This window comes from Athene noctua, chromosome 6 (assembly GCF_965140245.1).
Source record: "Athene noctua chromosome 6, bAthNoc1.hap1.1, whole genome shotgun sequence".
Taxonomy (NCBI): Eukaryota; Metazoa; Chordata; class Aves; order Strigiformes; family Strigidae; genus Athene; species Athene noctua.
In genome coordinates this window covers 22,760,914-22,773,235 of record NC_134042.1, presented here as the reverse complement: position 1 = coordinate 22,773,235, position 12,322 = coordinate 22,760,914, and the positions used below count along the sequence as shown (strand labels likewise).

At 37.0% G+C, this 12,322-nt stretch overlaps 1 protein-coding gene across 5 annotated transcripts in view; it reads left to right on the top strand.

Moving 5' to 3' along the window:
* STRN3 (striatin 3) overlaps positions 1 to 12,322 on the top strand; it is a 68,531-nt gene that overhangs the window by 16,580 nt on the left and 39,629 nt on the right. For all 5 annotated transcript variants that reach the window (XM_074909841.1, XM_074909838.1, XM_074909840.1 and 2 more), the window contains 2 exons: positions 4,402 to 4,505; positions 11,348 to 11,421. In XM_074909841.1, coding sequence (XP_074765942.1) covers positions 4,402 to 4,505; positions 11,348 to 11,421 — 178 coding nt within the window. The remainder of the gene's footprint in view (positions 1 to 4,401; positions 4,506 to 11,347; positions 11,422 to 12,322) is intronic.

Below are 12,322 nucleotides of genomic sequence, written 5' to 3'. Positions count from 1 at the left end.
CCTTCCAATTACAAAATGTAGTGCACGTATGTCTGAAATGCAGTGTCATTAAAACAATATTAAGTTTACGAAATCTAGAATACTAGGTGTTAGAATTTCTAGTTGTTCCCTTCTATATGTGCCTTCTGTAGTTATTAACCTCAAACAGTTCTTTTTCATGGATCCATAGTATTCAGGTAGCTGTTCAGTAATTCTTTTTATCGTTGTATTCTATCTTTCTCAGTTTCAGGCATTATTTCATGCATCCTTACACAGATACAAAGTATCTGTCACTTAACTGCTTCTCAGAGCTCCCTGGATTGAGTTTCATAATAAAACTGACCAAGTTCATGTGGTGGTACTCAGCTGAGGGCCAAGGTGTAGAGGGAGCCGAGAGTTACCAAGTATCACTGAATTTTCTAGAAAGATAGTGGGTGTCAGAGATTCTGTTGAAGTACTGTAAATATCAGATGTCCAGACTTGGTCAAACAGGAGGATTCTGCCATGAAAAAGAGGCTCCTGATTGAGCTTGTCTGAAGAATCTGAAGCATAGCCCTATCTGTGGGGAAAAATATTCTAACAGTATCTGCACACATCTGGATTTTTTTTTTTTTAAAGCTATGGGAGGCCATATTTTTGCTTACAGAACTAGTGTTTTACACACATTCTGTAAAATAACATGTTTTCTCCCCCTTAAGAAATGGTTCTTGCTAATACACTTTTAAAAAGACATTTTTATTTCATTTGTAATTCAAAAGAGTTAAGACTTGTCTTGTATTTGACTTTCCTACTCTCTCTACTCTTGTTTTGCAGCTCTTGTGCCCTGGACATACAGGTTATCATATCATGGTCAGTTTAGCCTGATCTAAGACCATGTTGTCATTGAAAGGAGCTGTTAGTTCAGTATCCTGTTTGCATCCCTTGTGCCAGCCCAAGTACTCCCATGGCTATACACAGTAGGATCAGGAAACTGATGTAATTCAGAACGGAGTGCAAAATAAATAGAATGATTTCCTCAGTAGACTTAATGTGTGGCAGCAGAGGCAGCTAAGTCAGCACAGTAGAGGGAACAGAAATACAAGGCGGAGGAGGATTGCTCCTCTTAGTATCAGCCTGGGGATTTACAAATTGGTTTAAGACAATGGAAAGAATTCTGTCGTAACTAGGAGGGAGGGAGGAAAGAAAGGTGAGTACTGAATTGTTCTGTGCCATTTTGTTTCCCAATTTTAGCTCTTGTCAATCTTTAATCATCAGTATAGTTACAAATCATATCGAATCTAGCTCTCCTGAGAATTGTTTCAAAGGAAAGGAATATCTAAGGATTGAAAAAGTTGTATTATATAGAGATCATTTATTAAGCATTTGTCTTTGGGCATAGAACCTAAGTTAATACAATAACCCTGAGGGAGACTCATCTGTTTATCTGTTTTTATCAAACTTGAGATATACTGCTTTTCAAAAAAGTCAGTGCTGGGAAATGGTGTGTTAAGTCTTAGGGCTCATAGTCATGCAATATGTCAAGTGATAGTTTTGACACCTCTCATTTCTCAGTTCAGGACTTAAGGAAACAAGTTAATTAACTTAATTAGCAAATCCACAGTGATCTTATTCTCAGTTTTGTACTGAGGGTCTTGATGACTAAGTGTTCCTAAAGTCTAAATTGATTTTCCATATTCCTAAAGATCAAGTTATTAACTTCTGCATAGATAACTTCTGTTACATTTTAGCCATGTGATGGTTACAGTTGAGGAAAAAAGGAAAAAAAAAAAATCTCTAAAATCCCTCAAATCTGTATACAAGCAGTTACAGAAAGCGGATTCTAAAGAAGTTTGCTAATATTGACAAAAATGTCAAAAACCCAACCACAAAGTGCGTTCTTGTGTGGCAACTGTTCTGTTCAACCTTTTGGACCCTGTGAAGAGTGTTATAAATGCTGTTGTATATAAAAAAAATGTGAGGGCTTTTTTGTAGGGTGGATTTTATTTTTTTTATTTTTTAAAAAATAACATTATTTCTGTAGCATATTGATCCTCAGGATCACTTAGCTCACTAACCTGTCTTGTTGAGAAGTATTAGGTCTAGACAATACCTAGTAAATATGGAGACTTGACTCTGCTTGGCCAAGTACTCCAGGAGTATTTCTAGAAGAAGGAAATAGTTTGAGAATTTAGGAGGCAGATGCCACCCTCTGTGTACGATCACAGCTATATTATTTTCCTTTCTGTTGTCAGCAAACTGAGGCTGAAATAAGGCCCAACAGTTGCAGCAGTCAACTGAGATTTGACAAATAGTTATGAAAGGGTGCTTGGCCAATGAAAGAAGACCAGTAGAAGGAGAGAGGCCATCACTTACAGAAGACCTGAGTTTTGGAAAGAGTTGAGAACTGCATTTGAGTCAAAGAGCATAAGAGCTTTCATAACCTTCCTTAGATGATAATTATTAAAGTATTTATTTTAGTAAAAAGAGTCTGTGTGCATGCAATAACTTCCAAATGTTTGAAGTATGGTGTTGCACATATGTGCATGTATCATATCACTTCTGTTAAAAAACTACTTTTATATCTGTTTTATGTTACCTTTTTATTTATGTGTAAGGACACTGTTTACTTTTTCTTGTCTTACCCTTGACTAGTGAAAATTGGGATAACAGGTTGGGCTTGTGAAATTGTCTGCTTATGTGCTGCCTTAGAGGAGTGCAAATTATATATAATTGTAGTTTCCTCCAGAAGGCTGTTAACTTTGTATTGGATTAGAGTTGGTATTATATTATTTTTTAGAATCTAAGTAACATAATTGCAGTTGAGTGTAGTTGTTGGATTTGCTCAGCTCCCTTCATCCTCTTCCACTGGGAGCCCACTGTTTAAAATAGCTGATTCTGGATCTTGTTTTCCACCTTTTATCTTGAAATACCTGTGCAATCATTACAAAGTCTGTATTTTTTTATTTCTTATTCATAACCATGCACTATTTGATGCATTAATCATTCTCACCAAATAGCAGAGGTTCAAAGTGCTTTCATGACAGACTTTTAACTGAAATAGTCCTAACTGCCTTGTTCTCAGTAAGATTTTAAATGTTAATTGTTTAAACCATTAGTTAGTTAATGCAAGGTAAAAGAACACATTTGAATTTGGTTTACCATTGAGCACAAGGCCGGAAGGGCTAAAATCAGGGCTGGTGTGTGAAGTTTTATGTGGTGATATCACTTAGTTTTGAGGAAGGAGCAATGCAAGAATGCTACCTTCCTGGTTAGACTGTTTTGGGCTCTAACCACTGAGAGTAATGAAAAGGTACAACCACTCCCTTTAAAAAATCTTCAAAGATAGATTAGGTGCTGGGTATAGCTCTGCTTTTTTATTGTGCCTCTTTCAATAATAAAATTATTTGTTGATCTTAAGCTCTGTAGAGGAATGTGGACTCAACTCTACTCTCCTTATTCTATTTTTTTTAATCCCTTTTCCAAGAAAATTTTATGTTGAATCTTGTCTTGAATTAGCTACCCAATGACTTCAGTCAATTTCAAGTCATAATCAGGACAAATGAGTTTGTGGTTTCCTGTCATGTTGGCCAATCCAGTAATATCATTAGCTATTTAAATGTTGTATTCACATCTGCAAATTCCCTTGTCCTCCCTAGGGTTTTAGCTTGCAAAATACAAAATATAAGTCCTTTTGCTTCCTAGACTTTTTTCTCAACAAACTTACTAACTTTATTTTTCAACTACTTCAAAATATTCCACTAAACCTTTTGCACTAGTTGAGATAATAAATTCAGTAGAACACGGAACCCATCTACTAGTTTAGCAGGCAAGTAGGAAGCTTCATTGCTTTGTAAATTGGGTGGGTAATGTGATTGATGCATTAAAAAAAAAAGGCATTTTTTTCTCCATACAGAACAGCACACTAAAACAAATTCTTCCTTGATATTCTAACCTTCAGCTGTCTTCAGTAGTAAAATGTGAATCCATAAAATATAGTTGTTTCCTGTGTAATAGATTTGTAAATTCTTAATCTGTTCAGTATACTGGGATTAAAAACTAAATTGCTTAAAAGTATGCTGTTTATCTATTTTAATACAGCTTTGGGTTTGCAAGAAAATGAGATTAGAATTTATGTTAACAATGCCATAAGGACAAAAATGTATACATATATTAAAATGTTTAATACAATTGCTGTTTGTGCCTTCTTTTAGAGTTACTGCAATGACTTTAATACCTTTATTTCAAGGCAAACCCACCAACGTTTATGAACAAAAAATAATCCTTGGTCTTTAGGGCAGAAATATTTTTGTTGTTAATGACAGACTGAAGTGATTAATGCAAAACAGTTTTGTTTTGTTTTTTTTTCCTTCTGAGGTAGACTTCACCGCTTCGTTTTGGGAACAAAATGGAATAAAATCCGTTATTTTTTTTGTGTGTTTTCAGGCTCGGATAGCGTTTTTACAAGGGGAAAGAAAGGGTCAAGAAAACTTGAAGAAAGATTTAGTGAGAAGAATAAAAATGTTAGAATATGCATTAAAACAAGAAAGGTAGGTATGCAAATCGTTTAGCTTTTATCTGTCCTGAAAGACTTTACAGACTAAAAGGAGTTCTATCACATCATGTAAACTGTCTTTACTAGATCATTCTACATTACTTTATGTAAACTGTCTTTATGGCTGGTCATCTTTGTGTTCTGTTATAATAAAAACTTGCAAAATTTTCAAATTATTTGGACTCATGTCTTAAACACACAAGGTTCAAATTGGACAGTTTCCCTTTTCTGAGTTTGAGTAATGGTATACTAAGTAAAAGTAAATGTTCCAAAACATTTATACTTTATTACTACACCTCTACCTGCTCTTCAGCGATATTAAAACGTGAAAGAATTCTCTTGATCCCCTACAACTATTTTGTATATGTTGCGTCATAAAAAGTATATTTTGTGGCAGAATGGAATCCTATAAAAGTTGTTATTATATTTTGAAGTATTGCTTTTTCATGTGGTAGATGATAGAATTTTTAGTCTTGAAAGGCTCATTTTCTGTAACATTAATGCTTTAAAAATTAACATTCCATTCAGTCCATGCAGGCTAATGTCCTTCAAACCTACATGCTCTTCTGTTGCCTGGTTATTTCATTTGACTAAAATCAGTGGTTAATTTTGCAAAAACATGAGGAAAACAATCATGTTATATGTGTATACTTTCAGTAGTGGACTCAATTCTTATATTTAATTTTATCTTGCTCTTAAAAAGTAGCTGAATCCAACAGTGTCTTAAGGATCAGGCAGAAAAATAGGTAATTGTTTATTTTGGTTTTGGGGGGAACATTCCTGCCAGAGTACACTTAAAATTTTGTAACAAAGTGTAGTGAGGCTTCACCTGAACATTTTTAAGTTAGTTGTCCAAGAGTGAATTTGTCTGAATGTATTTTACATTAAGAATTAGTACTATGAGTGAGTAGTACAGAAATAACTTTGATTAGTTAGTTCATATTAAAAATGAATGTTTTGGCAAGGATGACTACATAGAATCATAGAATGGTTTGGGTTGGAAGAGACCTTAAAGATCATCTAGTTCCAACCCCCTGCCATGGGCAGGGAACCTTCCCCTAGCCCAGGTTGCTGACAGCCCCGTCCAACCTGGCCTTGAGCACTGCCAGGGAGGGGGCAGCCACAGCGTCTCTGGGCAACCTGCTCCAGTGTCTCTCCACCACCATAGTGAAGAATGTCTTCCTTACATCTAATCTAAATCCTACCTTTTTATATCTAATCTTAATCTACATACTTCTGTGTGAAGTGTCCAGAGTAAATGTGCTTCATAAAACAGTGTATGTTCATACAGAAAGCCATATTGACACATCATGCGTTTTCTGGTGATGTAATAGGCAGAAAGGATCTATTTCTTCATTCAACCTTGTCCTCAAAATGGGAAGTAACTCAAGGTTTCCAGCCAGTATAAGACTAAAAGTCACATTGTTGTACTTATACAGGTAATGTGCAAGTCACTCTGGATTCAAGCCAGAAGAATAGTATGCAAAGTCTTTGAGTGTGTGTACCTTTAAACAACATTGAATGTTTCAAAGGAATAATGTGCTGTTATCTAGGGCAGACCCAAATGTCTTGGGTATAAATAACTTTCTGTTGAAGGAAACAATTATTTTGGCAATAATAAACAGATGCACAGAGAGACTTTCCTAGAATACCAGGTTGGAAGGGACCTCAAAGATCAGCTGGTCCAAACTTCCTTGGCAAAACCAGTCTAGACAAGATGGTCCAGCACCCTGTCCAGCTGAATCTTAAGTGTCCAGTGTTGGGGAATCCACCACTTCCCTGGGGAGATTATTCCAGTGACTGTTCTCACCGTGAAAAGTTTTCCTCTTTTGTCCAGTCAGAATCTCCCCAGGAGTAACTTGCACCTGTTACCTCTCAACTTTCCTATGTGACTCCTTGTAAAAAGGGAGTCTCCATCTTCTTGTAGCCAGCCTTCAAATACTGGAACATGGTCGTGAGTTCTCCCATAAGCCTTCTCTTCTCTCTTTTCTGCTGCACTCCTGGATTATGTTTTCCCAGTGCAAGACCTTACACTTGTGCTTGTTGCAATTCATAAGGTTCTTGTTGGCCCACTCTTCCAGCCTATGCAGGTCTTCCTGCAGGGTGGCTCTCCCTTCTGAAGGGTTCACTTCCCTGCTCAGTTTTCTGTCATTGTCAAACTTGATCAGGGTACTCTTGACCCCGTCATCCAAATGACTTACGAAGATATAGACCAGCACTGGGCCCAATATCCATCCCTGGGGTCCCCACTTGTGACAGGCTGCAGGTTTGAAAAGGAGCTATTTCCCACCACCCTCTGGGTGGGCCTGTCAGCCAGTTCCCCACCCCTTGCACAGACCACTTGTCTAGACCATAAGGTATCAGTTTCTGTAGGAGGAGGCTGTGGGGAACCGTAACAGAAGCCTTGTAGAAATCCAGGTAGATGATGTCCGCTGCTCACCCCATGTCACCTGAGCAGGTTACTTTGTCATAGAGGGCAGTCAGGTTTGTGAAGCACGATTTGCCCTTGGTGAATCTGTGCTGGTTTTTCCCAGTCATGTGCTTCACTGTGACTTGTGACAGTCCCCAGGAGGATTTTTTCCATAACTTTCCCAGGGATTGAAGTGGGCTATAATTTCCTGGATCCTCCTTTAAGGGCTTCTTGTAGATAGGGGTTACTTTCTGCAAATGCACACCATAAAGTTTTGAGGATTGCCTACCTGTTGAGATAAATCAGAGGCAGTTAATTACAGCTGGAGTAGGAAGACATCATATAATAAAATAATCTGAAGATGTATGACATTGGTGAAACTGCAATCCTGCTTTCTCCTGAAGTGCAGCTGCCTTTATAGTTTGACTTTGCATGAAATTCCAGAATTCATCTGATGGACAAGAAACTTTTAAACATACATACAGCAGAAGCACAACAGCAGAGACATACAGTTTGGTTTAGTTCCTGTGGCTAGTGGGTACAAGCCAACACTGCATACTTTTCAAGAGCAAAATCCTTGCTAAGTCCCAGCCAGAATTTTCATGAAGATTACTAAAAACAGGAACTGAAACTCTGGGGTTGATTGGTGAATGTGTGGGAGGCAACAAGGAAGCTTTCTGTAATTTTGTGCTACAAATGCCCAGTGGTTTGAGGGGTTCTAATTGCGGAAGTATGATGGATTGAGTAAAGAAAGCAAGCAGGTACTGACTTGTCAGTAAATTTTCCAGGAAAGCTATTATGTTAGTTTCTTGTTTGTGACACTGAGTGAAGAGTTTGGGATATAACAGCTGTTTAATTTTTTGCCTTTTTTCCTCTCAGTGAAGAATAACAACTAATGAAGAGGAACCAGCCCCAAAGCAAAATAAATTATAAGAATTTCAGTGTTGCACCTCATTTCTCTCTGTCCCCTTTCTACTCCTCTTGTTGCAAACTCTGATGCATTCAAAAAGTTTCATGCAGTGAAATACCAGACTATAGGAAGTCACAAACGTGCTCATTCAGACAATGATGACTCAAAAAAGTATGAAACAGGGCATCCGTGTGTAAGGTTAAATAAAATACATTAGTAGTTACAAAATAGTTTGATATTACAGAATCATCTAGGTTGGAAAAGACCTTTAAGATCAACTAGTCCAACCATTAACCTAACACCGATAGTTCCCAACTACACCATATCCCTCAGCACTATGTTAACCCTACAGTTAAACACCTCCAGGGATGGGGACTCCACCACCTCCCCGGGCAGCCCATTCCAACACCTAACAACCCGTTCTGTAAAGAAATGCTTCCTAATATCCAGTCTAAACCTTCCCTGGTGCAACTTCCCTCTTGTCCTGTCACTTGTTCCTTGGTTAAAGAGATTCATCCTCAGCTCTCTGCAACCTCCTTTCAGGGAGCTGTAGAGGGCGATGAGGTCTCCCCTCAGCCTCCTCTTCTCCAGACTAAACCCCCCCAGTTCCCTCAGCCGCTCCTCATACAACCTGTGCTCCAGACCCTGCACCAGCTCCGTTGCCCTTCTCTGGACACGCTCGAGTCATTCAATGTCCTTTTTGTAGTGAGGGGCCCAAAACTGAACACAGGAATCGAGGGGCGGCCTCACCAGTGCCGAGTACAGGGGTCAGATCCCTTCCCTGTCCCTGCTGGCCACGCTATTGCTGACACAAGCCAGGATGCCGTTGGCCTTCTTGGCCACCTGGGCACACTGCTGGCTCTTGTTCAGCCGGCTGTCAAATTTCTAGTATTTATCTCTAAGTGTATGTGTAACAGGTGTGTTAACGTTTTAGAGAAGTAAAATGTTATTTTAATGTTCTGAAATATTGGAAGTTATGTATCAATTTTTGTAATAAAATTAGGCCTTAAGTACTTATATGTATGGAATTTTTTTTGTTAGCTAGTGTATATTCTTTCATGATGATTTTTAGACCCAACCAGACGACTTCTGTCATATACTCTAAGCCACTCTGCTCCAAGCTTCATTAGCATAGTGCTGTGCTTAAATTAGTAGGATTTGCTGAGATCATAAAACTGGGGCTGTATTTTGACTTTATGGGGTTCAGATTGGTGCTGGTTTATATCCTTGCAACTGAATGGTAGGATTCAACAGTTAAATAGCAGCAAGCATTTAAATCTACTTAGGGCATTGTTTCTCCTCTTAACTTTTTCACACATGGAAACCTAGCCTTAGAAGAATAGCAAGTTATACTCAAAGGATTCAAAAGATGCCTCTTGTAGAATTCAGTTACTGAGTGGTGTGGGGGAGTAATGTCACTGACTTGTCAACAGCACTGTAGCTTGTTAGTTATTTCTGAGATGTGTGATAATTACCCTTGTTTGACAATATGGAGAGGAATAAGTGTGCAAATATATAGTTTATTAGAATTTAGTAAGATTAATTTCTTACTGTAAAACTGTAGTTGAACATCAGATGTGATGTGAAAGACATAAATGATCTCATTATGTGCAGCAACATTTTGGCTTACTTGTAGTGGCTAGTCATTGGTATAATTTTAGATCAGATAGATCATTATCTTCTCTAATGAACAGTTAAAGCAGAATTTTAATTAATGTTTTGAAATTGTAGCTCCAAAATGGAACAACTGCTCCTGAATAGTATTTGTCACAGCTCAAAATTGAACAGATTTAGGTTGGCTTTTCAATTACAGTGCTTTATTGGCTTTACTTAAGAATTGAGCAAAAGCATTTAATCAGCTTTATTTAACTTCACAGTTTCTTAATCATTTACATTTTGGTTTGTTGTTTGTGGGTTTTTTTACCCACAATGTACAGTACTTTATAGGGCATATAGATCATAATATGCACACTTTATCTGAAAAGCTTGGTAGAACAGTGCCCTATTACAATATGGAGCAAAGCTTTGTCTCATTTTAAAGAGAGCACCTAGCGTAGACAGTCTTACTAGTGTATGGATGGAATGTGAATGTATTTACAGATAATTTTTAAAAATTATTCTCTTTAATTAGCAGTCAGATTCAGGTCACACAAATATCTAATCTTCAGGAGCCTTACAGTTTTTCAGTTAGATTGTAATTGCTATGAAATGCAGGATTTTATCTTACTATAAAGGATCAATAGTGCCATCTACTGACAGTTTGTTAATGAGATTGTTCCTATTTGCAATGTTAGCAGAAACTTCTGTAATTTAGAAGAAAATCTTCTATATCATCAAATATATTGGGCAGGATTTGAGATGAACTTTTACCTTCAATTTGTAAAAAATTGCAGCACTGGCTTGGCCATTTGAGAAGATTTGTTGGAAATCCATTATTTTGTCCAGGACATGTTCCATTATGTATCTTTGCAAGAAGTTTCATATTTGAGAGTAGTCTTTAAAATTGGTGGGAGCTAGATATGGTTTGGTTATTCTTAAAACTTTGGTTGAATGTTTAATTTAGAATTTTGAAGACCGCTGTATTTTACAGAGACTTCTTTAAAATGTGGCTCCTAACGTTTTTACAGAGATCTTTCACCTTGGCTCTGCTGAAGAACATCTGGAGTTCTTTTCTTTGAGATTTGGAGTATTTTTGTAAAGGATCTATGAAGCAAAAGTCAAATTGTGAAGATCTGGGATAAAGTTTGAGAATTCGAGGATATAGGTGTAGGTAGTTCATGTCATATTTGTGGAGGTGAGGACATTTTGATAGGCAACTTGGATAGAGAATAAGATTTGGAAGGTTCATGCATACGTACATGGAAATAGTATGACAAAGACCACCTTTTTTAAAAAAGTGATGGTGAAGGAGAGGTTAGGCGTTCAAAGATCAGGAGATGGGAAGGAGTGTGGCATGTTTGTGTAGGTGAACTGAGCAGAAATTCAAACTAAGCCTCAGTCAGTGAGAAAGAGAAAATCAGTAATAAAATATATGTCACGAGGGAAACTAGCACTCTAACAAGATCTCTATCATAAGCAAAGACAGAGCAGGAGAGAAATTGAAGTGGAAACTGAAGATGGCAAATAAGCAGGAGTCCCAAATATGAGGTATTATGTAGTGCAGCTGGGTAGCTAGGACAGTGCTATAGCTGAAAAAATAGTTAAAATAGTCTGTTAAATAGTTGAGCCTATGAGTTTTTGAAAGGTTCTCTTAGTAGCTGACACACGAAAAAAACACATTCTTGGAGAACATACTAAACTCTCATCTTCAAGTTATTTGATAATTGTGGATAATTTTAAAAAGGTTATCTCAAAACTGTTCTTGAAATACTAGAAATAATTGTATGATGCAGTAATTATCACAGAAGTTTTATTTGGATAAATTGTGTTGGTATGGTTATTCTAAATGGGAACAGAAGTGTTCTGAGTTGATAAAAGTATTGTATGCTAATTTGCTAAACATTTGCATTTTTTTCAGGGCAAAATATCATAAATTAAAATACGGCACAGAATTGAACCAAGGTGACTTGAAAATGCCAACTTTTGAATCAGGTAACTTTTCCACAATAGCCTGGTTTAGTGTATTTTGTTTATACACTGTTGTAGATTTCCTCAGTGCAGTTTATTGAAGCTTTCCATTCCCACCCCCCCACTCACCTGCCTTAGGTGTGTTATAGAGAAGATGTCTAGGAAAGGTTTGGTATTTGGTAAATATTGTTTAATCTGAAAATCAAAATTAATTTATCTTTTTGAAAGAGCTCTGAATGTCAAAGAAAGCTTAAATAAGGTTACATAGTTCCTTATTTAGCTGCTACTTCTCATTATTTCTTACAATACCCCCCATCTTGAAGGATTTAGTATCTTTATGCCATTGTGCCATCTATCCAGAAGGAAAATGTAAGTGCAGAATAAACAGAAGAAATACTGTTGGGTTTTTTTGATGTTTTTATAGCATGCTAGTTTTTAAAGAATGAGGAAAAAAATTACTGTATTGGCCTGGAAAAAATGTTGTTCAGCTTCTGGTTTTATCCTAAATCAAGGAAGAAAGCCCTAAGAGAAAAGTAGGCTATCCTTATTGGTACTCTGGAGTGCATTTTGCAGTGTAGATACAAAGTCAGTCATAACAGTTTTGCTCTTCACAATATTGCAGATAGAGGAAAGCATTTTTCAGAACAACATTGGACTATTTAATAAGCAGAATTACATGTGGCTTTTTTTGAAATGTAGGTCTTTGTGAAATCACACAGTGTTGGCCTGTACTTGTGCAATGTGCCTTAAAATTGTGGTCTACATATTTTTTATCCCACCCCCCCTTTTTTTGCTTTGTTTGTTTTCTTTTGCTTTAGAAATGCCACATTTTGGGTACTTTTATACCTTTTCAACGGAAAGTAGGTATCATGATTCATATTTCTTGTTTGATGGGATTTTTTGTATGTGTTTAAAAGCAATATAA